The 27960-nt window shown below is 34.4% G+C and overlaps 2 protein-coding genes across 2 annotated transcripts in view; both read right to left on the bottom strand.

The window, feature by feature from the left end:
- LOC139515660 (uncharacterized) overlaps positions 1 to 27960 on the bottom strand; it is a 207419-nt gene that overhangs the window by 103878 nt on the left and 75581 nt on the right. The gene's annotated exons all lie outside the window — the stretch shown is intronic.
- Positions 1 to 27960, bottom strand: part of LOC139514474 (uncharacterized) — a 56389-nt gene that overhangs the window by 26872 nt on the left and 1557 nt on the right. The window contains exons 3-4 of the mRNA XM_071303781.1: positions 17734 to 17985; positions 2255 to 2650 (exon numbers count right to left, since the gene is read on the bottom strand). Of these exons, the coding sequence (XP_071159882.1) occupies positions 2255 to 2650; positions 17734 to 17985 (648 nt within the window). The remainder of the gene's footprint in view (positions 1 to 2254; positions 2651 to 17733; positions 17986 to 27960) is intronic.

Raw genomic sequence — 27960 nt, 5'->3', positions numbered from 1 at the left:
AACTCCCAAAATCAATCCCAACCTTTCTTTTGTGGTCATAAACCTTGTGTTAAAATTTCATTGATTTCTATTCACTTTTACTAAAGTTAGAGTGCGAAAACTAAAAGTATTCGGACGACGACGACGCAGACGACGACGCCAACGTGATAGCAATATACGACCAAAAAATAAAAATTTTTGCGGTCGGATAAAAACGGATTGAAATTTGATTTGACGGACTGACGGATGGATACACGTGACAGACCAACAGACAGACAGACATACATACAGATGGAGTGCAAACTTAAAGTCAAGATCCCGCTGTTCCCACGTTGCTCATATTTCATTTGTCTAACTACTATTTTGTTCCTTAAAACTTATAATAAATATTTTGAAGGCTTGAGCGCAAATGCAATACTAATCAAAATGGGGCACATCTGTTTAAAAAATGTTGATCTGCCATTGGTGATATAAATCTGTGATATTACTTGATTAAAATCTGACAAGAATTGTACGCCTGAATCAGTAACAAAGCGATTTTGCATATAATTAATATTTCAGAGGAGCATAGCTCTTTACATGGCGTTGTCAGTTTATTTTCGATTCATCAGTTTGGCTGTCATTTTGATATCTTTCTTCCCATTTTACAAAATAATTATTTGGCACTGATGTTCCAACTCGTCCGATACATTACTGATACACTACCGGTGAATAATTCATTATAATCGAACAAAGTGCTTTACGTCATGGTGTGAACAATATAACAAATATCAAATTAATATCAAGTTTGTTAAAAAAAATATGTGTGGATACTGATTATTTTGACTTAATTTTCAAAGTCTGAGGACTTATTATCAAAATATATACTGCGCATTGATCGTTATACTATATTCATATATGATATATAATCACTGACCATATATCGCCTTGTTTATGACGTTGAAAATGCGTTTCTGTAAGTTTAATTTATGACGTAAATAAAAAATACAGGCACAGCCTCGCTTTCTTCCAGTTACTAAGCCTTGTACAAATAACTTTTGTATTGCGAGACAATGTTTGGTTATTCTATATATCCTCTTCATACCCCCCCCCCCCCCCCCCCCCAAAGAAAAAAAACATTTCTTTTTTTTAAGTGGATGGAAAACTGATTATTTTGACCAAGGACCATAAATCGGCACAAAATAATCAGATCGGAACAGAATTCGAACTAGATCTGTAATTTGTCATAACAACACAATTAATGATGTTCTAAAGTGAAAATATAAAACATGAATTGCGTCGACGAGCGCAGATGGATACGATCTCAGAGGTTCAACCATGATAAATTTTGGCAAAAATGGACACAATATCAGCGCTTGATACAGGTGTGAATTTGGATTGTAATTTAAAAATATTTGACACATAATATGTTTCTGACAGAGAATATATGTAGTAAAAAAATTTAGAAATGGTTATATGATTGGAATATATATATTCATTGTTTGCTTTAGGAAATACACTATGCTGTTGCAAATGACCCCAGCACTTTTTTCCACCTCCCCCCTTTTTTCAATTTTTTTTTCTTTCCCCTCAAGATATGGTATTGATCTCAATTGTCCAATGGAGTCTGCAACCATAAGTACCCATTTAAATACATGATAAAAGTAAAATAGAAAATGACATACATAATGATGGATAAAATTAATACACCTTAATCAGCATTTTTAATACTAGCAGTAACTTCTTAAAATAAATTGACAGCTAATCACCTCAAGTCAATACATGATTTCTTTATATATAATTTAAAAGCAGTGTAAGGGAGGGAATTCAAACACAAATACAATGTTATATTGTACTTAAGTGATTCTACATTAACATCCATAATCAATCGCGACCATCGTTTGTGTGTGTTATAAACCTTGTGTTTTAATTTCATATATAAAGAAACAGCAACAAGAAGAAAAAATGGCATAAGATGAAGTTTGTATTTGCTTTAGTTCAGTTGTGTTTTATGATTCTAAATATGCATTATCTAAACGAAGTTGTTATAGAATAATAATTAGAGAGTTATTGTTATCTCTAATGTTTAAAGACATATGTTAATGAACGAGATAAGGTTTGCATACTGTCTGTCTGTCTGTTCGTCCGTCCAGCCACTAGCCTTCAGTTCGGCTCATATGTTTACCACACATTTCCCAGTCAATCTTGGTGATTTCAAACTAAGTATTTCTTCCCCCCTGTTTTATGTTCAATTGATCTGAAACTTTTAAAGTTATTTGAATTTAGTTATACATACACATAGCTGTTATCCTTTTCGGTTTGTATTCTTCCAGGGCATCGTATAAACCATATCTTCCATCAAACATCAACACAAAGGTTCCTTTGCATTGGATAAATAATTGATGTGTCATATCATATGTTTTTTGACCTCCAAAATCAACAAGGTCAGAGGGTGCAATATCCATCTTGTAACTTCCTGTTAATATTTCTTGGCGCATTTTGTTCTGGATTGATAATTCCAATTCCGCTATTTCTGATTTTGTTATCCGGCCTGTCTGATCGACTGCAGTGCAACTTTCCCCTGTTTCAACAAAGGATGAATTACTGCTAATAGAAGCCTCTGGTTGCATCTGTTCTTTCAGTTGAAGTTTTCCACGAAATAGTTTGGCAAACACATCATTACCTGCACTACCTAAAATTAAACATTCAGTGATATATTTTAAAATTAAAACAAAATATCAACCATGCATGATTGTAACTGAGGTATATTTGATGCTTTTCACAACAATTGGAACGATGCCATGACCGTTTCATCAGTATCATCAGCAGAGTAAACAGCATCTTTGTCTTCTCATCTAATTTAATTGATAGAGTCATTTTTGGTAAAGTAAATGTTAAATGTTAAAAGCGATGGAGTACAAAGAACAAAGATTACTCAAGGAACAGGAGTATGGTATTTTGGCCTGTGTTTATGCGTCAATGATGATTTTCATGCCAATAGACACATTGATGAAGTTTTATAAACTATATAAAAGTATATAAAAGAATAGAAAATGGTTCAAGGATTCAATAAAATTGAGAAAGGAAATGGTGAATGTGTCAAAGCGACAACAGCTCGACCATAGAGCAGACAACAGCTGAAGGCCACCAATGGGTCTTCAATGTAGCGAGTAACTCCCGCACCTGTAGGCGTCCTTCAGCTGGCCCCTTAAAAAAATATGTATACTAGTACAGTGATAACGGACGTCATACTAAACTCCGAATTATACACCAGAAACTAAAATTAAAAATCATACAAGACTAACAAAGGCCAGAGGCTCCTGATTTGGGACAGGCGCAAAATTGAGGCGGGGTTAAATATGTTTATGAGACCTCAACCCTCCCCTATACCTCTAGCCAATGTAGAAAAGTAAACGCATAACAATACACACATTAAAATCAAGAGAAGTCCGAGTCCGATGTCAGAAGATGTAACAAAAGAAAATAAATAAAATGACAATAATACATAGATAACAACACATTACTAGCAGTTAACTGACATGCCAGCTCCAGACCTCAATTAAACTGATTGAAAGATTATGTCTTGAACATATAAATATCAGGCACAATCCCTCTCGTTAGGGGTTTAGTATCATACTATCATAAAATATATGAGAAGAATATAACCCGTGTCATGCCAATAACTGTTTTTTTACATAAATGTGTTTAGTTCCGTTGCAAAGACCCTATAAGTGAATCAATATTAAAGCCAAAATATGCAATATTTAATGACCTGACAACAGTATCGTAACTATATCCCTTCTTAATTAGTCTGTTTAAAGGTTTTGTAGGCTTTTGAGGTGAATACTGACATGTTTGTGCTTTGTAAAGAATATTACCATAAAAGATTGAATGTGAAATACCTGAACGTATAAGATGTCTGCATGTTGAGTTATATTTACGAATTATTTCCATATACCGATGATAAAATTTAATAAATGTTTTCACTAGTTTGTGATATCGAAAACCTTGGTGTAATAATTTTTCAGTAATGCATAAATTTCTTTCGCTAAAATCTAATACGTTGTTACACATTTTTTGTTTATATATATTAGACCGTTGGTTTTCCCGTTTGAATGGTTTTACACTAGTAATTTTGGGTTCCTTTATAGCTTATTGTTCGGCGTGAGCCAAGGCTCAGTGTTGAAAGCCGTACATTGACCTATAATTGTTTACTTTTAAAAATTGTTATTTAGATGGAGAGTTGTCATATTGGCACTCATACATCTTCCTATATCTTTATGATGACACGTTAAAACCAGATGAAGATTGGGCCATATCTATAAATGTACGTGAACCTGATGGAAATCACCATAAAACAAATTCACTGCAGTGCTTGAGGTACTTATTGAATATTAAAGGCTCCACTATAACAAATGAGTCTCAATGTCCCCCGCGTCGCACTTATTTTATATTTCCAAGCGGCATAACTATTAAAATTAAAGAACCTCAGTGAGCACGCTCACATACCCCCACGTCCCCACATTGTCATTGGAGAAATTAAATAAGTGTAAGAAAAAAAAATTGTATAAGAAAAAATATTGAATAATAATTTTCTGTCAATATGCACATCAACATACAATGTAGTATGTCCTTATTATCTACAAAATTTCATGAAATTCTGTTGTGTGGTTTCAGAGGAGTTGAGATGACAAACTGTTGCAGAAGTACATTGAAGCAAATAAGTTCAAAGGGGCGTAACTCCTAGAAAAAAAAATTGAATCGTAATTTCCTGTCGATATGCACATCTACATAGTATGTCCTTATTATCTACAAATGTTCATGAAATTCTGTTGTGTGGTTTCAGAGGAGTTGCGATGACAAACTGTTGCAGTAGTACAATAAAGTAAATAAGTTCAAAGGGGGGTAACTCCTAAAAAAAAATTGAATCGTAATTTCCTGTCGATATGCACATCTACATAGTATGTCCTTATTATTAAAAAAGGTTTCGTGAAATTCTGTTGTGTAGTTTCAGAGGAGTTGCGATGACAAACTGTTGCAGTAGTTCATTAAGCAAATAAGTTCAAAGGGGTGTAACTCTTATAAAAAAAATTGAATCGCAATTTCCTGTCGATATGCACAACTACATAGTATGTCCTTTTCATCTGAAAAGGTTTCGTGAAATTCTGTTGTGTGGTTTGAGAGGAGTTGCGATGACAAGAAACAGGACTGACGGACGGACGGACGGGTCAAAAACATTATACCCTCCGCAACTTCGTTGCGTGGGGTATAATAAATCGATCGTCCACCATTGTAGAACTTCACGAAATTGCTGATATTAACCTATATTATAAGTTGAATAAACTAGAGGCTCTTAAGAGCCTGTGTCGCTCACCTAGGTATATGTACATATTAAACAATGGACACAGATAAATCATGACATAATTGTGTTTTGGTGATGGTGATGTGTTTGTAGATCTTACTTTACTGAACATTCTTGTTGCTACAATTATCTCTATCTATAATGAACTTGGCCCAGTAATTACAGTGGAAAATATTTTCAAAAAATTTACAAAAATTTATGAAAAATGTTAAAAATTAACTATAAAGGGCAATAACTCCTCAAGGGGTCAGTTGACTATTTTGGTCTTGTTGAATTATTTGTAGATCTTATTTTGCTGAACATTATTGCTGTTTACAGTTTATCTCTATCTATAATAATATTCAAGATAAGGCAAAATTTCCTTAAAATTACCAATTCAGGTCAATAACCTAACAACCGGTTGTCTGATTCATCTGAAAATTTCAGGGCAGATAGATCTTGACCTGATAAACAATTTTACGTCATGTCATATTTGCTTTACTTTGGTTTTTGAGTTGTAAGCCAAAAACTGCATTTGATCCCTATGTTCTATTTTTAGACATGGCGGCCAGTTTGGTTGATTGGCAGGGTCACCGGACACATTTTTTTAACAAGATACCCCAATGATGATTGTGGCCAAGTTTGGTTGAATTTGGCCCAGTAGTTTCAGAGCAGAAGATTTTTGTAAAAGATTAATAAGATTTACGAAAAAATGGTTAAACATTGTCTAAAAAGGGCAATAACTCCTAAAGGGGTCAACTGACTACTTCGGTCGTGTTGACTTATTTGTAAATCTTACTTTGCTGAACATTATTGCTGTTTACAGTTTATCTCTATCTATTATAATATTAAGGATAATAACCAAAAACAGCAAAACTTCCTTAAAATTACCAATTCAGGGGCAGCAACCCAACAACAGCTTGTCCGATTCATCTGAAATTTTCAGGACAGATAGATCTTGACCTGATAAACAATTTTACGCCATGTCAGATTTGCTCTTAATACTTTGGTTTTTGAGTTATAAGCCAAAACCTGCATTTTACCCCTATGTTCTATTTTTAGCCATATCGGCCATCTTGATTGGTTTGCCAGGTCACCGGACACATTTTTTAAACTAGATATTCCAATGATGATTGTGGCCAAGTTTGGCTTAATTTGGCCCAGTAGTTTCAGAGGAGAAGATTTTTGTAAAAGTTAACGACAACGGACGACGGACGCCGGACGCAAAGTGATGAGAAAAGCTTACTTGGCCCTTCGGGCCAGGTGAGCTAAAAATCTGGCAAGAAGTGTTCCCGTCAGAACGCTAACGTGACCATTTTTAATCAATTTAATATTTCTAAGGGAAAAGGTCTTTCTAAAGTCTTTTTAAACAAGTTGATCGTCGACACGTTTAGATTTTGTCCGAAATACTAGTGATATTAAACATTAGTATAAGTTTTATAAAAATCTGGCAAGAATTGTACCAGTGAGAACGCTTATGAGACTTTTTCCCTTTTTGTCTATAACGAGGGAGATATCTTCCTCTATCCCATGGCTGAGCGGGAGAGATTTTTTTTAATGTCACCCTCTGGTGATGACCGTTGTGGCACAGAATAATTTTTATTGACTGTCAAATTAAAAAAAAAATCATCTTACTTCACTTCTTCTGATTTTTCAAATACCCGTTACATTTTTATGTACGTGATGTCATAGTAAAATATTTTGAGTTTAAAGTCAACTGCAAAAGACAATAATGGAATCTAACAAATTAAATACAACATAGCTGAGCGGGTGATAGAGCAGATTGGTACCCGTCGAAAAAGCATTGTCAACCGAGGTGAAGCCAAGGTTGACAATGCTTTTTCTAACTATGTTTTTATTATTGTCTTTTGGAGTTGACCATTGCCTTGACAACGTTTTCAGGGGTAGTTATCTTCTCAATCACCCTCTCATCGTTTTGTTATTTATATAATTATTGTCATATATCCAAATCTAAATACATGGTTGGAATTCATGTTTTGATAAATCAAACACTTTGGACCTCCTTGTAGACAAATTTAATAACGGGATCCTAAATCAAAGATCGAAAAACATAGTTAGATTCAGCATATCAAAGAACCTTATGTATTCAATTTTTGTAGAAATTAAACAAAGTTTAATATTAGACCCCAATTTGAACCAACCTTAAAACTGGGCTCAAAACTAAAAACTCCAAATACTCTGTTAGATTTGACGTATCAAAGAACAAGAATAATTGTTTAATCTTTGAACCTTTGAACCTCAATGTGGACCAGAATGAAAAACGTACCTGAAAATAATAAATTGAAAACACGATTAGAATGTGTACTTCAAACAACAACAATGATTTTATTTTTGATAAAATCATACAAGTTTAAAGTTAGACCCTAATTTATACCATCGTGTAAATTGTGCCTGAAAAAGCTCAATATAAATATACACGCTTAGATACAGCACATTAAAGAACCTCTTAAATTCAAAATTTTAAAAAAGTAAAATTTTGCTCCCTTTGAACATAATTGTGGACCTATTTGAAGACGTGTCCAAGAATTAAAAAAATATATAATGCACATGAGATTCAGCATTAGAAAGAAAATCAATAATTTAATTTAGAAAGAAATCTAACAAAGTTTAATTTTTGACCCTTTGGATCTTAATATGAGTAATTTCAAAAACAGGATCAGAATCCAAATTCTAAATACCAAATTAGATTCAACATATCAAAGAACCCGAAGAATTCAAGACCTTGAATTAAACCAATTAAATTTGATCCAGAAATAAGTAATGTATACAAAGTATTACAAAAATATGGAGACTTCATTATAACTTGATACAGTTTTGAATTTGGATATTCTGAAATATTTAACACAGCATATGCTTCTGACACAATACATGAGGTAGAAGATCTGACATTTTTTAATTTGACTTTTACCTTCAATGGTCCAATCTCCATAATCTAAATACACGTTTAAATTCAGCATTTCATAGAACACAAGGAAACATTATTTTTGATGAAATGAAAAAAAGAATAATTGTGGACCATTAAAACCACAATATAGACAAATTTGAGAACAGGCAATTTATTCTTAAATCTGAATACAAGGTTGGATTCAGTATATCAAGGAACCCCGTATAATTAAATTTTGGTAAAAATCAAACAAAGTTTAAGTTTGATCCCGATTTGCAGAAATTCGGCATATCGTTTACACGAAGAATAAAATTAATCTATCTTACAAAGGACAGTATGAATTTGTAACGATGTTCGCTTCATCAAGCATATATAGCCTTCTGAAAAAAAGTTATACATAATTAAAAACCAATTGTTCAGAGAACAATTGAAGGTCTTTCCACTGAAAACAATGTATTTTAATATGAAAGTTGTAAAATTAAGTTTAAAATGTCATTTCAATCGTCAACTGATAGGTTATTGTACGCTGATTCCAGAAATATATGGTTTCTATACAATATTTTTTAAATAAGGGAGATAATTTGTTACTTCCGGTTTGAAAAATGTTACTTCCGATAATATTTGAATATTAAATTGACACTGATTCCAAAAAGATCATGTTCTATATACTTTTTTATTAATAAAGTACAAAAATAGCTACTTCCGGTTTACACAAGGTTACTTCCGGTTGTTTTTTTCAAGGTTTAATGGTTTGATACCTTTCGCCAAAAGTCTCATGGATATATCATGTATAAATATGAGCTGAAAGCAAAGGTCAAAAACTAGAACGTCAAATTAATCTATGACCTTGAGATCAATTTCAAGGTCATAAACCAAGGACCTCAAATCAAAAGACCATAGGACTTAATTATATTTGGTTAATCAGTTATATCACCATACACGTATTTTTAAATACAAGAGGGGAGAAAACTCACTTTTACGTTCAACGTACCCTTGCAATCAAAATTTACGTGTTACGACATGTCGCAACTAACAATTTAGAAAAAATAATTTGTCGATATCTTATACAGTTTCTGCAAATTAGTGGAAATAAGCCAAATTCAAAAATTGGAATATGACCTTGACCTTTGACCTTGACCTAATTTTTATTTTTTTGGACCAAGGACCTCAAATCAAAAGATCCTTGGTCTTTAGCACTTATGGTTTACAAGATAGAAATGCATATCACTTATATCAAATGCATAAGGGGAAATAACTCTCATATGGAGCGTTCATATCACTTCGGTCAAAATAGGACAAATCATGCGAAGGATATAACGAGCAATTTTGTAAAATAAATTTGTCATAATATTTTACGGTTGCGAAGGAGATGCGCTAACAAGGAAAACAGTGTTTGGGGAGATAACTCCTACAAAGAAAAGTATTCGTTTACGCAGGGTAAATTTCAAAAGCGCATAAACTGTTCGATATCATATACCAAATATCTAAGCGACATATTGCGAAACAAATGTTTATCGCAAGAACAAAATTAGGCGGAAGAAAAAAAAAAAAAAAAAAATAATCAGAAGAAAAACAATAGGTCTTTCCACAGAAAAGTGGAAAGACCTAATAACAAACAAACGAAACAGAATGCTCTTAAAAAATTGCCCAATGATCGTCTCTTTGGGCATCGATGCCGTCAACGTGGGCAAATAAACTATATTAAATAAACAAGAATGTGTCCTCAGTACACGGATGCCCCATCCGCACTATCATTTTACTATGCTCAGGGGACCTTGAAAATTGGGAATAATTTGGCAATTAGAGAGATCATATCATAGGGAACATGTGTACTAAGTTTCAAATTGATTGGACTTCAACTTCATCAAAAACTACCTCGACCAAAAACAATAACATGAAGCGGGACAAACGGACAGAAGGCCGAACGGGCGAACGATCGAACGGACGCACAGACCAGAAAACATAATGCCCATAAATTGGACATAAAAATAGCTCCCTTCTTCAAGGATCAGTCTGTAATAATCATATCTTTTACCTATACCAAACCAATTGTTATAAAAATTTTCAATTAAAAACAAGTGTTGCAGGATCTCAATATCAACGACTAGAAGTCCAATTCTCCTGAGTGCACCAGTGCTATTTCCTAACTCATACATAATCCGTTTCACCGGTGACATCATCATTGTCAATAACACTTATCTGTGAAATGTATGATCCAAAGGTCCGAAATATCGTGAACCTAATAAAATTGAGAATGGAAATTGGGAATGTGTCAAAGAGACAACAACCCGACCAAATAAAAAACAACAGCAGAGGGTCACCAACAGGTCTTTAGTGTAGCGAGAAATTCCCACACCCGGAGGCGTCCTTCAGCTGGCCCCTAAACAAATATATACTAGTCCAGTGATAATGAACGCCATACTAATTTCAACCTAAATCCATTTATTGGAAACACAGCTTGAAACTACTGATGGGTTCAGTCGAGGCTTATGTCAGATAATGGGTTATACGCAAGTAAGAGGACGTAGATACTCTTTCCAAATGGGTAAAGGCTGTGAAGTCGATATAATTAAAAAAACTGAATAGGTCTATCAATACCAATGCTTAAACAATCTTTAAGGACCCATATTTTACAAAATACAATACTACCTCCATGACAATAGGTTGTTGTCCAGGCGGATAAAGCGACAAACAACATCGTTTTTGTGTTAATCACATTATATGAAACTGTTTGATAAATGAATTAGGTATTGACAATTCACTCGGAAACTCAATATATACCCCAAGTCACTTATTCAAGGGGTAATCCTGGATAATCAAATGCTTGTTCCATGTTGCTTCGAAATTTCAACCAAAGATGAAGAGCAGGATCCCCCATCACAGTATTAGATACATAAACTACTGTCCCCTTCTCTTTCATAAATGTGACCTACCAAATTACACTATTTACCGGATTTGTTATGTCATAAGCAACACGACGGGTGCCACATGTGGCACAGGATCTGCTTACCCTTCCAGAGCACCTGAGATCACCCCTAGTTTTTGGTGGGGTTCGTGTTGTTTATTCTTTAGTTTTCTATGTTGTGTTATGTGTACTACTGTTCGTCTGTTTGTCCTTTTCATTTTCAGCCATGTCGTTGTCAGTTTATTGTGGATTTATGAGTTTGACTGTCCCTCTAGTATCTTTCGTCTCCCTTCTACATAAGTGTCCTTACAAGCAACGGGATATTGCTGGGTCTTCAAAGTACCCCACTTTACCCTTTCCTAAATTATTTACATCAACCAAATCAGTAACCAACGCCCAACCTAAAAGTTATTGCGAAACTGCCTACCTAACCATCGGCATTCCCATGGGAACTAACTGTGGCCCTCTTCTTGTCGACTATTTTCTTTATTCGTATGAGGCTGACTTGATAAGGAACTTCATAGGAAGAAAAAAAAGTTGGTAGTAGTAACCTTAACTTATTGCTATGGATGATTTTTTCTCACTAAATAATTCAAAATTTGTTGAATGCATCTATCCCATTTAACATGAGATAAAGAATACAACAGTTACAGTTCAGTTTGCCTCATATTTTGACTTACATCTAAAAATTAACAATGTAGGACGGTTGAAAATTACGACAAAAGAGATAATTTTAGCTTTGCAGACTTGCAAACAGAGTGAAAGGTTTTACTAGCTATAAAACCATTTTCTAAATAAAAAAAAATGCTGAACCATGTCAGATGGCCATGATCCCTAAATTCAGCCCTAACATTTCTTTTCATGAATAGATTTTTGTGGTAAAATCCCATATAGATCCCTACACATGTTTTTGTCCTGAAGCAAGAAAAAAACCCTGCTTGTTTTGGCTCATCTACAGCGGTTTATTTCTAAACAGCATGGACAATTACCTTCAAAATCAAGCTCAACCTTTTTAGTGTTGTATGAACCTTGTGGTACTAATTCATGAAGATCTATACAAATTTACTGAAGTTATTGTCTATAAAACAAAATGTCTTCCGACAAATGTGTTCAGACGCCGACACAAACATCCGCATAAAATAATAGAAGTCGCCGGACACTTTTGACATCAATGAACAATCGGTACATCTTAACTGAAAATGTTTTCCCTTGCAAGATTTTCTTTATCTATATTTTTCCTGTCAGTTTTTTTTCTATTCATAACCGTTTTTTAAATAATAAAAAAAAGTAGCATTTTACACACTTTCTTTTATTTTTAGTCAATCGGGTCATTTTGTTAGGCTGGCGAAGTCAGCAGACACATATCTAAACTAGATACTCCAATCATGATTGTTGCCGAGATTAGTTAAATTGGGTTAGTTGTTTCAAAGCAGAAAATTTAGTAAAAAATACGGACGCCTGACGCCAAGTGATTAGAAAACATTACTTCATTATTTGGGTTAGTTGAGTCAAAAAGAGACTAATGAATCACTTTACATTCTGATTCATAATATATTAACGCCTCTCCTCCAAAATTTACGGTGCATGTTTCAGCTTTTGTATCGATATTTATTTTGTATTTCAGATTCTGAATTTGACAGTAATATAATGTGATGTAGAGATTTAAAAGCACATAAATAACTCCAATATAAATAGCGACTCGCGCATATTGGTTAGAATATCTCATTTTATCTAATCTTCGACTTAAATTCACTTTAAAAAACTCGACTCATCGGACAATTGCAAAGACTACTAACACATTTCATATTTCCCGCAAGAAAAAAATCTATTAGTAAGCATCAATGTATGTATATGATTATTCTGTCAATAAAAGGGTTCATTCGAAAGTATTTTCAAATATATAGGTAGAAATGTCAGTCTTCACCCATCAGAAACAAATGTTTATGATAGTTTACAATTAAGATTCATACATTTTCAATTTCTTATAATGACGACTCAAACATTTAAAAACCCATTCATAGTTAAATAAATTACAAGAAACTTATAATTCACAAATCCAAGAAAATTAACATCAATGCCACGGGGTTTGAAGTCTTATAAAATATCCCATTATATGTACGGAAATAAATCAATAGGTAAAGTACGAGCGATTAATCTCTTTCGTTAAGTACAAGCGTAAGTTAGTTATCATCATAAAGAACAGAATAAAAAAAGTAATGAGTATATTAACTAGAGGCTCTTAAGAGCCTGAGTCGCTCACCTTGGTCTATATGCATATTAAACAAAGGACACAGATGGATTTATGACAAAATTGTGATTTGGCGATGGTGATTGGTTTGTAGATCTTACTTACTGAACATTCTTGCTACTTACAATTTTCTGTATCTATAATACAATTGGCCCTTTAGTTACAGAGGATAATATTTGTAAAAATTTACCAAAATTTACCAAATAAATGAAAATTGTTAAAAAATGACTATAAAGGGCAATAACTCCTTAAGGGGTCAACTGACAATTTTGGTCACGTTGCCTTATGTGTAGATCTTACTTTGCAGATTATTATTGTTGTTTATATTTTATCTGTATCTATAATAGTATTCAAGATAATAACCAACCAGATGCTCCGCAGGGCACAGCTTTATACGACCGCAGAGGTTGAACCCTGAACGGTTGGGGCAAGTATGGACACAACATTCAAGCTGGATACAGCTCTAAATTTGGATTGTGATTAAATAGTTGACACAGCATAGGTTTCTGACACAGAATGAATGTGGTCTAATGAACTTAAAATATTTTTTCTGCCTTTGAGCAATTTACTATGCTGTTGAATATTAATCCTCTCAAAAAAATGTTTGAAGAAATTTTCTTTTTATTTATGAAATCTGAAATGAGAAAAATTTAACCACCCCCCCCCCCCCCATTTTTTTTCACATCCCCCTTTCCCTTTTTTCCAAATCTGATCTCAATTCAAATTTCTAATGGAGTTTGCAACAATAACTACTCATTTAAATACATCATAAAATATTAAAATGTAGCAAAAGGTGCTTGTTATCACTGAATGGTAAAGATTGTTTTAATTTATCAGTTGGTAGTAAAAGTGAATATACATTGTATATTGTATAAAACAATGATTTAAGTTGACTCAACTACTATTCTGGACAAAGAAAGATAACTTCAATCAATTGAAAATTTCTTGCTATTGCACAATATTGTGCAATTAGATATTTCTGGCTATTGCGCAATACTGTGCAATTGAAAATTCAGCATATCAAAAAAGCCCAAGAATTCAATTTTTGTTAAAATCAAATTTAGTTTAATTTTGGACCCTTTGGACTTTAATGTAGACCAATTTGAAAACGGGACCAAAAATTAAGAATCTACATACACAGTTAGATTTGGCATATCAAAGAACCCCAATTATTCAATTTTTGATGAAATCAAACAAAGTTTAATTTTGGACCCCGATTTGGACCAACTTGAAAACTGGGCCAATAATCAAAAATCTAAGTACTTTTTTAGATTCAACATATTAAAGAACCCCAAGGATTCATTTTTTGTTAAAATCAAACTAAGTTTAATTTTGGACCCTTTGGACCTTAATGTAGACCAATTTGAAAACGGGACCAAAAATTAAGAATCTACATACACAGTTAGATTTAGCATATCAAAGTACCCCAATTGTTCAATTTTTGATGAAATCAAACAAAGTTCAATTTTGGACCCTTTGGGCCCCTTATTCCTAAACTGTTAGGACCAAAACTCCCAAAATCAAACCCAACCTTCCTTTTATGGTCATAAACCTTGTGTTTAAATTTCATAGATTTCTATTTACTTATACTAAAGTTATGGTGCAAAAACCAAAAACAATGCTTATTTGGGCCCTTTTTTGGCCCCTAATTCCTAAACTGTTGAAACCAAAACTCCCAAAATCAATCCCAACCTTCCTTTTGTGGTCATAAACCTTGTGTCAAAATTTCATAAATTTCTATTCACTTAAACTAAACTTATTGTGCGAAAACCAAGAAAATGATTATTTGGGCCCTTTTTGGCCCCTAATTCCTAAAATTTTGGGACCAAAACTCCCAAAGTCAAACCGAACCTTCCTTTTGTGGTAATAAACCTTGTGTCAAAATTTCATCGATTTCTATTCACTTTTACTAAAGTTAGAGTGCGAAAACTAAAAGTATTCGGACGACGACGATGCAAGACGACGACGCAAGCAGACGACGACGACGACGACGCCAAAGTGATAGCAATATACGACGAAAAATTAAAATTGTTGCGGTCGTATAAAAACGCCAAATTTTCTTTAAAAATTACCAATTTGGGGGGAGCAACCCAAAATCCCAATTCCAAATCATCTGAAAATTTCAGTGCAGATAGATATTTGTTACATCTTCTGACATCAGACTCGGACTTCTCTTGAACTGAATTTTAATGTGCGTATTGTTATGCGTTTACTTTTCTACATTGGTTAGAGGTATAGGGGGAGGGTTGAGATCTCACAAACATGTTTAACCCCGCCGCATTTTTGCGCCTGTCCCAAGTCAGGAGCCTCTGGCCTTTGTTAGTCTTGTATTATTTTAATTTTAGTTTCTTGTGTACAATTTGGAAATTAGTATGGCGTTCATTATCACTGGACTAGTATATATTTGTTTAGGGGCCAGCTGAAGGACGCCTCCGGGTGCGGGAATTTCTCGCAACATTGAAGACCTGTTGGTGACCCTCTGCTGTTGTTTTTTATTTGGTCGGGTTGTTGTCTCTTTGACACATTCCCCATTTCCATTCTCAATTTTATTGACTTGGTAAACAATTTAACCCCGTGAGATTTGCTCTAAATGCTTTGGTTTTAGAGATATAAGCCAAAATCTACATTTTACCCCTATGTCCTATTTTTAGCCATGGCAGCCATGGCACATTTTTGTAAAGTAAATACCCTTATAATGATTGTGTCTAAGTTTGGATAGATTTGGCCTAGTAGTTTCAGAGGAGAAGATTTTTGTACAAGATTACAAAAATTTACGGAAAATTGGTAAAAAAAATACTATAAAGGGCAATAACTCCTTAAGGGGTCAATTGACCATTTTTTTCATGTTGACTTATTTACAGATCTTACTTTGCTAAACATTATTGCTAGTTTATCTCTATCTATAAAAATACTTAAGATAATAACCAAAAACGGCAAAATTTCCTTAAAATAACCAATTCAGAGGCAGCAACCCAGCAACGGGTAGTTCGATTCATCTGATAATTTTAGGGCAGATAGAAATTTACATGATAAACAATTTTACCCCATGAGATTTACTCGAAATGCTTTGGTTTCAGAGTTATAAGCCAAAATCTAAATTTTACCTCTATGTTTTATTTTAATGGCGGCCATCTTTGTTTGTTGGCTGGGTCACCGGACACATCTATGAAACTAGATACCCGAATGATGATTGTGGCCAAGTTTGGTTAACATTGGCTCAGTAGTTTCAGAGAAGAAGATTTTTGTAAAAGTTAACGACGACGGACGACGAACGCCAAGTGATGAGAAAAGCTCACTTAGCCCTGTTGGGCCAGGTGAGGTAAAAAAGTGGTTAAGGGTCAATTTATCTATTGATAACTTATGAATTCTTATATCAATTAAGTAACTTTTATCTCAAATTGATAGAGAGAATATGTGTGTCCAGTCTTTAAAATAGTAACCAAAGCTACCAAGCTTATAATTTGAATTTCACTTGAATAAAATGCGTCGTTGAGCACAGCCTGATACTGCTCAAGATGTAAAACCACGAACAGTGAGAGCAAGTTTGGATACAATATTCTTGATACTGTTTGATTTGTTTTGGATTGTGATCAAATTTTTGACATAATATAGGTTTCTGTGACACAAAATAATTTTGATCAAAAAACTTTAAAAATATATATTGCGCAATACTGTGCAATTGAAGATTCCGTCTTGAACCTTTTCACAAAATTTGAAATTTCAAAAATGTTGAAGAAAAATGTATGAACCTTCTAAATACATTGAAAAAAATCCCCCCAATCTTTTTGACACATTCTCCCCTCCCCGTCTGATTTTATACTCCCAAACTCAATATGAGCCTTCCCTTTTAATATGGTATGGAACCTTGTAGTACAACCTTAGAGAGATCCATACACTTAAACGCACATTATTGTCTGGAAAAGAAAAAAAAACGCTTGTTTTTTCCCCCTAATTTCTGCGTGTTTAAGGGAGTAACTCACATACTCAATCCCAGCCTACCATTTATGATATTGAACTTTGTACTATAATGTCAGAAAGATCCAAACACCAGCACATAAGTAGTTATCCGGAAACTACAAAAAAGCGTGTTATTTGCCCCTTTTTTTGCCCCATATTCATAAACTGTTGGTACCACAACCCCCAAAATCGATCCCAACCTTCGTCCTGCGGTATTTAACCTTTTTGTAATATTTCATAGAGATCCATTCAAGTTATTGTCTGGAAACCAAATGTGTCTTCAACGACAACATCATAACATTATTCGAACCCCAAAAAAATTTCCATTCGTATAAAAACTTCTGCTCAACATTTTCATCAAACAGTACTGCTAGAGCAAATATTATGGTAAACCAACAGAAATGTAAATATGAATTTACCTTTTGATAATGGAATCATTTTCCTTTCCTTTAAGTCAATTCCATTTTTTCCAAAATGTATAATAAGGCCATCTGTAGACTTCCAATCAGTTGGTATTTTTTCGCCTATCAAGACACTTGCTAAAGTGCTTTTGCCTGTATTAACAGATCCTGCTAAATATACCCGGTTCTCATAGGACGCATAGGTTCCCTTTGATAGAAGGGTCTTAAATTCAGATGCACTGCTAATTCTTTCAAAAAGTTGCAGTCTATCTGTAAAAATGTAAAAACAATATAATTTCATATATTATCAAGTTGTATGTTTTGACTAATTCTTATCGTTCAAGAGAAGTCACATGTTGAAACATATTGTCCAAGGTCGACTGAAAACAGCGGGCGTATATAAATTTATATTGCACGTTTATCTTTAAAACATAAATAACAATTGAAATAACAACTATTATGTTGTTATTGTCGCAGAGACAAAATGATATCCATAAAGATATTACTTAAAAATAAAAATATAAATATTTTGATATAAATTTGTAAAAAAAAAACCAAAAATAAAACATATTCTAGTTGAAAAAGGGGGAGGGAATATTAGGGAAACCTAGGTCACAAACGGCTGAATTTTTAATATTGACTGACCAATCTAATTAATGATTAATAAGTTAATATATACACCTGGAAAAAAAAGTATTGCAACGCCAAATATAAAATGAAATAAAAAATGGGTCATCCTCAACTTTCTACTGATGTGAGATGGCAAATCATTGGCATGTGAGAAGCTGGAATGTCGTTTAGGTAGATTGCCCGACGCGTGGGCCACCACCATTCAACCATCAGCAGAATTGTAAGTAAACACCAAAATACCAATTCTGTGATGGACCTTCCCAGATCTGGAAGACTTTCAGTAACTATCGATCGTGGAAACAGAGCTCTTAGCCGAGTTATTCGAAGAAACCCATTCTTAATAGTACAGTATTGAAAAGACAGTGGTTTCAACATCGTGCACTCTCCTCAAGAACTTTGAGAAATCGACTCAAAGGGACAAGATACCGTTCCCGAAGTCCCGTGAAAAGGTCATTATTAACGTCTAGACTCAAAGCTGAACAATTACGGTGGTGTCGAGCTCGTCGTCGCTGGAATTTGATTTCTAGGAGAAGGGTGCATTGGTCCGACGATAGCAGATTTTTGTTGCATGTCACGGATGGCCGAGTTAGTGTTTGGCGGCAGCCAAATACCGCATATGCCAAAAGGAACATTGTTGAGGCAGTCGCTTTCGGTGATGGCTTCGTTATGGCGTGGGGATGCGTGTCCTTTGACTGAGTTGGACCTGGAAAATGTTTGTAGTAACCTTAATGGACAAAGATACCAGAAGGAAATCCTTTAGGCAAGTGTAGTGCCGCATTTTGACAATCACCCGTTGAAGACAAGGCCCATTTTCATGGACAATAATGCACGACCGCATCGATCGCGGGCTGTAACAGCGTTTCTTCACGACGCGTCAGTAGAAACATTGCACTGGTCAGCATGTAGCCGGAATTAAACCCGATAGGGCACATTTGGGACGTCATCGGTCGGAAAGTGCGAAAAATGACACCTCCTGTGCCAAATCTTGCAGAATTGGATAATGTACTGAACCGTGAATGACAACAGTTAACACAACAACAAATACGTCGGTTATGTGGTGGTATGAGAGGGCGGCTGGAAGCAGTGATCCGTGTGAACGGAAGTTATACAAAATATTGAAATTTCCGGTATACATTGACAAAATGGACCAAAATCGGTGTGTTTGACACCAACACGAAGTTGTCCGATGGAATTAGAATCGCGTAGACCAATAGTTGTAAACAGTGCATTTGTGCTAAAAAATTATGTCTTTTTAAAAATAAAATTTTGTATAATTAAATTTGAAATTTTCAGTGTTTAACATGTCTATCAGCTTTAAAAATACCCAATTCACCCCAAAAACTATGAACATTTAACCATATTTTTTTTTTGTTTTTTTTTTTGTTTTTTTTTTTACCCCAGGAGTAGATTACCTTAGCCGTATTTGGCACAACTTTTTGGAATGTTGGATTGGCAATGCTCTTCAACTTTGTATTTATTTGGCTTTTTAACTATTTTGATCTGAGCGTCACTAATGAGTTTAATGTAGACGAAACGCACGTCTGGCGTATAAAATTATAATCCTGGTACTTTGAAAACTATTAGAAGGAAAAAAGGAAAAACGTAAGGTTTGCGATTTGACTAATGGAAAAAATCAGGTGTTCCAATACTTTTTTCCAGGTATATATGTTACATAACTTTAAAGATTGATTCAAAAGGTGAAAACATCAATGTATCATGTATGTATTATTGTTGATTGTTGGTTGCTTAACGTTCAGTGGCAAATATGTCATGCATATTCAGGACGAGAACAAGTTCACAATAAATACATTAGGTAGGTTGATAGAATAGAGGCCATCTGGGATGATGGTCGGGGAAATTTGGACTGCCACTGGAAAATGAGGGTATATTGGATAGGGACAGAAATTTTGCCTTGCAACAGGCCACCTACTGACCCCTCAAAGAGTTATTGCAAGGGATCTTAACGTGCAAAGAGCGTGGCACTCTCTTTACACGAGGTATCGGATTTAACGTCCCCTTTCTGATCGGACGTGACTGCGAACTTGATACATCCCGCACAGCCAAACGGACGCCCCACTTCGGCAAGCGTTTTACTGCCGGTCAGGAGAAGACCACGTGACCATATTTCTATACCCCAGCCACTCTTGGGGTGTATGCATGTATTAAGATTTTTATTGGGTTTAAATCAAAAATGGATAAAAATTCCTCGCTAAGCACAGCTTCATACGACCGCAGATGTTGAACCCTGAACAATTGGGGAAAATTTGGACACCAAATTCAAGCTTGATACTGTCTGAATTTGGATTGTGATCAAATTTTTGACATAATATAGGTTTCTGACACAAAACAAATGTCAAGGTCTTACAAATATATTGGGCAATACTGTGCAATTTTTGAAACTAGAGGCTCTTAAAAGCCTGTGTCGCTCACCTTGGTCTATGTGAATATTAAACAAAGGAAGCAGATGGATTCATGACAACATTGTGTTTTGGTGATGGTGATGTGTTTGTACATCTTACTTTACTTAACAGTCTTGCTGCTTACAATTATCTCTATCTCTAATGAACTTGGCCCAGTAGTTTCAGTGGAAAATGTTAATAAAAATTTACAAATTTTATGAAATTGTTAAAAATTGACTATAAAGGACAATAACTACTTAGGGGGTCAATTGACCATTTCCGTCATGTTGACTTATTTGTAAATCTTACTTTGCTGAACATAATTGCTGTTTACAGTTTATCTCTATCTATAATAATATTCAAGAAAATAATTCAACCAAACAACATAGATTCATTTAAAAATTTCAGGGCAGATAGATCTTGACCTGATAAACAATTTTACCCCATGTCAGATTTGCTCTAAATGCTTTGGTTTTTGAGTTATAAGCCAAAAACTGCATTTTACCCCTATGTTCTATTTTTAGCTGTGGCGGCCATCTTGATTTGATGCCCGGGTCACCGGACACATTTTTGGAACTAGATACCCCAAAGATGATTGTGGCCAAGTTTGGATTATTTTGGCCCAGTAGTTTCAGAGGAGAAGATTTTTGTAAATGATAACTAAGATTTACGAAAAATGGTTAAAAATTGACAATAAAGGGCAATAACTTCTAAAGGGGTCCACTGACCATTTCGGTCACTTGACTTATTTGTAAATCTTACTTTGCTGAACATTATTGCTGTTTATAGTTTATCTCTATCTATAATAATATTCAAGATAATAACCAAAAACAGCAAAATTTCCTTAAAATTACCAATTCAGGGGCAGCAACCCAACAACAAGGTTGTCCGATTCAACTGAAAATTTCAGGGCAGATAGATCTTGACCTCATGAACAATTTAACTCAGTCAGATTTGCTCTAAATGCTTTGGTTTTTGAGTTATAAGCCAAAAACTGCATTTTACCCCTATGTTCTATTTTTAGCCTTGGTGGCCATCTTGATTTGATGGCCGGGTCACCGGACACATTTTTTAAACTAAATATCCCAAAGATGATTGTGGCCAAGTGTGGATTAATTTGGCTCAGTAGTTTCAGAGGAGAAGATTTTTGTAAAAGATAACTAAGATTTACGAAAAATTGTTAAAAATTTACTATAAAGGACAATAACTCCTAAAGGGGTCAACTGGCTATTTCAGCCATGTTGACTTATTTGTAAATCTTACTTTGCTGAACATTATTTCTGTTTACAGTTTATCTCTATCTATAATAATATTCAAGATAATAACCAAAAACAGCAAAATTTTCTTAAAATGACCAAGTCAGGGGCAGCAACCCAACAATGGGTTGTCCGATTCATCTGAAAATTGCAGGGCAGATAGATCTTCACCTGATTAACAATTTTACCCCGTCATATTTGCTCTAAATGCTTTGGTTTTTGAGTTATAAGCCAAAAACTGCATTTTACCCCTGTGTTCTATTTTTAGCCATGGCGGCCATCTTGGTTTGATGGCCAGGTCATCGGACACATTTTTTGAACTAGATACCCCAAGGATGATTATGGCCAAGTTTGGTTAAATTTGGCCCAGTAGTTTCAGAGGAAAAGATTTATGTAAAAGTTTACGGACGACGGACGACGGACGACGAACGCCAAGTGATGAGAAAAGCTCACTTGACCTTGCAGGTCAGGTGAGCTAAAAAACACAAAACAGATTTTGAGGAAAGGGTAGTCGTGCTACACAAAACTAACAAATATATCTTTATATCTAAAATAGATATAATAAGATGTGGTATGAGTGCCAATCAGACAATTCCTCATTTAATTCAAACAAAATATATAAGTTGTACATTGAAGCCAAAGGTCAAGCTCACATGAAGTTTCTATTTCCATGAGACTCACCAACTTATGACAGTACATCTACATGCCACATATTGAGAAGCAAGGTCAATTGAAAATTATATTTTTAGGTCAAGGTAATATACACACTGTATCCCGATGACACACCCAACGTGCATAGGTCAAGGGTCAAACAGTCATATTCTGGTCAATAGTTCCATGTCATAAATATACACAGCAGTCATGCACGAAAGTTCATCATGGTACTGTTATGATATTGTAATTATTGTATTTATTTATGTTGGCCTGATTTGTGTTGTGTGGTCTGATAGTTGTTTACAGAATAATCTTAGAACTGTGCAGTTTAGAAATCACTGGAACAATTACAGAATGATTGGAACTTTCCAGAATGATCCTAATAAAAGATGCGTTATATAAACTTCTACATTTTACTAGAAACTTTTATTGTAACTTTCTAGGATGTTCCATTAAAGTCTGTTCTAGAATCTTCCATGACAACTATATATATACAGACACTAAAGTTAAACACTCACTCTTGGACTTGGACTTAGACATCGATAGACATTAGCATTCACAGCATTTGGATTGACACTTTTATTTACAAACAACATCATACTGGATTGTGACCTTAGTAGTGAACGTAATAATTTCAGATTGGATTCCGAAAGATATCCGGATACAGATAAAGATAAAAGATTGGACTCATATTTTGACAGTTAAGTTGACAGTAATATTTGTGTAATACGTCTTGTAAACTTTTGTATAATAAATATTGTTAAATTTTATTATTGATTTGTGTCTTTTGTTGGCTACAATTTAAAGGCGATTTTTGGCCGTTACAGTACACATAACAATGTCTTATATGTCATGATGCACTACACCTGCCAAATAAAGAAAACCTAGGTCAGAGACAGAAACACAAGACATATAACAACTTAATGGAACGGTTCTGGTATTGCAGGTCACTACAATTGCCTTCAAAATAGAACATAAACTCTTGAACACTGCAAAATTAAAACCGTCTTTCACAAAAGTTTAACAGGATTCTTTGCAACGATTATCTTACCACTATCAATTGAGAATCGAGTCGTGCAGTTATGTCAATAAATTAAAACGGTAAGCACTAAAGAAATCATTTATTTCAAACCTAACCATGTGATAGTTCGATGGTAAACTGATGGAAACACATGATACAGACATGAAATTTAATATTTGCAATAGTACGACCAGAACAATACAAGACAGAGTTTGAAACAAATGAAAGTAATTATACATACGAATTTTTAATCACAATGCACAAATAAGGAACCGCTGTTTTCAATCAATTTATTCATTTAAAATGTAGGCTCGCGTTAAACAATGAAAATTAACATTGTATATTTATATAAACGACCAATCTTGTAACTATAATAAAGAAATAACTTTTAATCTGAAAATCACTTAGTGAAGGTAATTAAAAGTCTGTAGTAACCAATCTAATTTCAATACATTGCTTTTGATAAACCCCATATTTGACATATGTAATGAATAAGGAGTCTAAGGTCGTGTTTACATTAACCTAAACTGTTGTGTTAGTGTTATACATTTTTAAACGAAACAATTACGTTCACATTGATTAAACTCGATGTTTACATGAAGTTTAAATCTTGCTTTGTCTATACAGTCGATAGTCAATGTAGGCCTTGTGTGGCTTAAGTGTACACAAAACAAGTCATTTAGAACATGAATTTTACCATGGATATTTAAAGAAAAATACGACTTTTTTTAATAAAATTGATATGTATAACAATTATTAATAAAGTTCTCTACAGAATTACTTGTCTAAACTCGACATATTGCTAGGTTATAAATAAAAACTTTATTAACTAACCCCTTAAGCCTCGGTCACACCATACCGGATAGCACTAACGGACGCCTGACGGATGAAAATAAAAGTCCGCTGACAAAATTCTTATCCGTTGGGAGTTCGTTGATATACTGACCGAATAAAACGGACGTGTAACGAATGCATAACGGACACACACAGGATATGCAACGTACGAGAAACGGTAACGTACCGGACAGAACGGATGTCGAACGTACATCCAACGGACGAGTATCGCATAAAACGGACACCCAACGGAAGCGTACCGGATAAAACGGATGAACAAGATTTACGGAAAAATTAAAGGTGAAAATAAGGATACATGTAAATCGCATAAATAAATGATTCTGTAAACTAAACTCATCATAGATACCAGGACTAAATTTTGTATATACGCCAGACGCGCGTTTCGTCTACAAAAGACTCATCAGTGACGCTCGAATCCAAAAAAGTTAAAAGGGGCCAATAAGAAAAGTTGAGGAGCATTGAGGACCAAAATTCCTAAAAGTTTTGCCAAATCCAGCTAAGGTAATCTATGCCTGAGGTAGAAAAGCCTGTGTAACTGGTTTTGATTTGTTCTTAAAAAGTCCGCCAAAGGGTAGTGTCTGGCCTGAATAAGAGCTGCTTGATCGTGAAGACGCACCTTTACTCTAAGATAGATTATGAATAATAAAAATTCATGAAACTTAAGAAATCTGACATACCAATAATTGGCATTTCCGACGCGAAATTTTCAATCCGTTTCAGATCCGTTCATCATCCGTTTTATTCGTTATACGACCGGTAGAAGTTTGTTTATGAATTTATATTTTAGACCTCCAACGGATGTATAACGGACACGTAACAGAAACAAAACGGAAACGAAACGGACGAGTACCGTACAAAACGGACGTTCAACGGACATTTTATCCGTTAGACGTCCGTTCAAAGTTTTGAACATGATCAAAATTTTCCACCGGACAGAACGGATGTCGACGGATAAAACGTACGCTTAAAACGGAGATGCAATGGATATGGACGGACGTCTAACGGATAAGAACGGACGTCTAACGGACATGCACGGATTGAAAAAAAGTTATCCGTTGGTCGTCCGTTCGAGCTATCCGGTAAGATGTGACCGAGGCTTTAACAAGACCAATGAAAGAAAACTTAGTTTAAACATATTTATTTATAGTGGATTTGCAAAGAAGTTTTGCAACTTATATTAATCCCTTTTCACTTATCGGATGCGAGTGCTGCCTTGTAGCGGCATTAGCCTGCCCTATTTCGAAATCTACAAGTTTTACGTGCAAGAGATATATCTCTCTTCTAACACTGGTTAGCAATTTATCGTCCCCTTCCGACGGATTATCATCGTTTCCTCAAGACCATACTCGCAAATGGTGTCAAGGGAGAACATATTTTTGTCTGGTATCCACATGTTCTGAAATACTATTCTTCACATACAGTTAAATGCAGACCAAGCATTACATGTAGTCGGTGCATTCAGTCGCGATGAATTTCCGTTAACTTCGACATTTCAGTAAAAATAAAGAGATTTGGTATGATTGCCAATGGGAAAATCAACACTATAAGGATAACGACAATATGAAAATAAGATGTGGTATGATTCTCAACAAGACAATCAACATTTTTTTATAAATCGTTTATAATATGCATGGAATATTTGCCACTGGTCTTTACTCAATCAATGATTCATTCACAAATACATTTCTAATAAAATGGTCCGCAGGGTGCAGGTTGAAACAACCACAGAGGTCGAACAATTGGGGCCAGTATGGACACAACATTCAAGCTTGATACAGCTCTGAATTTGGATTGTGATTAAACATTTGACACATCATAGATTGGTTCAGCATATCAAAGAATCCCAAGAATTAAATTTTGGATGAAATCAAACGAAGTTTAATTTTGGACCCTTTTGACCTCAGTGTAGACCTATTTGATAACAGGGTCCAAAAATCAAAAGTTTAAATACATGGTAAGATTTAGAATATCAAAGAACCCCATACATTCAATTTTTGATAAAATCAAACAAAGTTAAATTTTGGACCCCAATTGGACTAAGTTTAAAACTGGACCAATGATAAAAAAATTAGATACATATTTAGATTCAGCATATCAAAGAATCCCAAGAGTTCATTTTTTGTTAAAATCATATAAACTTAAACTTTGGACCCTCTCGACCTTAATGTAGTCCAATTTAAAAACGGGATCAAAAATAAAAAATCTGAAAACACAGTTAGATTCGGCATATCAAAGAACCCCAATAATTCAATTTTGATAAAATCAAACATAGTTCAATTTAGGACCCTTAAAATCAAACCTGAGGCTCGGCAGGGCGCAGCTTTATACGACCGTAGAGACCGAACACTGAACAGTTGGTATGGACACAACATTCAAGCTTGATACAACCCTGAATTTCGATTGTGATAAAACATTTGACACAGCATATGTCTCTGACACAGAATGAATGTGGTCTAATGACCTTAAATTGTTTTGTTTGTTTTTGAGCAATACACTATATGCTGTTGAATATAAATCCCCCCAAAAACAAATTTTGAAGAAAAATTCTTTTCAAATTCCAAAATCTGAAATGAGAAAAATGCTTGTTTTTGACCCCTTTTTGGCCCTTAATAATTCCTAGACTGTTTGCCCCATAACGCTTAACATAAATCCTGACCTTCTACTTGATGGTATGAACATTGTGATACAATTGGCCCCTAATTACAAAACCGATGGACCATAACCCCCAAAATCAATCCCAACTTTCCTTTTGTGGTTATAATCATTAGGTTAAAATTTCATTGATTTCTATTTACTTATACTTAAGTTATTATCCGGAAACCATTCGTCTTCGGACGAAGCTGATGACGACGACGTGATACGTATACCAATATACGACCGAAAAAATTTTGCGGTGGTATAAAAATCTTAATACATTGTTAGATTAAGCATATCAAAAAGTAAAATCACAAAAGTTCTGAACTTAAAGGAAAATCAATTCGCAAAGTCCATTACCACATGGCAAAATCAAATAACAAAACGCATATTCCTGACTTGGTACTGACATTTTCAAATGTAGAAAATGGTGGATTAAACCTGGCTTTATAGCGCTAACCCTCTCACTTTGATGACAGTCTCATCAAATTCCATTATATTTACATTGATGCGTTAACTAAATAGACACAATAAATAAAATAGTCAGAATATGAGAAAAAAACCCATATATTCAATTTTTGGTGAAATCAAACAAACTTTAATTTTGAACCCCAATTTGGACCAACTTGAAAACTGGGGACATCATTAAAAATCTAAATATTGTTTTACATTTGTCATTTCGGTGCCTTTTATAGCTGACTATGTGGTTTGGGCTTTGTTCATAGTTGAAGACCGTATGGTAACCTACAGCTAATAATTTCTGTGTCATTTGGTCTCTTGTGGAGAGTTGTCTCAT

This window comes from Mytilus edulis, chromosome 3 (assembly GCF_963676685.1).
Source record: "Mytilus edulis chromosome 3, xbMytEdul2.2, whole genome shotgun sequence".
NCBI lineage: Eukaryota > Metazoa > Mollusca > Bivalvia > Mytilida > Mytilidae > Mytilus > Mytilus edulis.
This window is presented reverse-complemented; position numbering and strand designations above follow the sequence as displayed.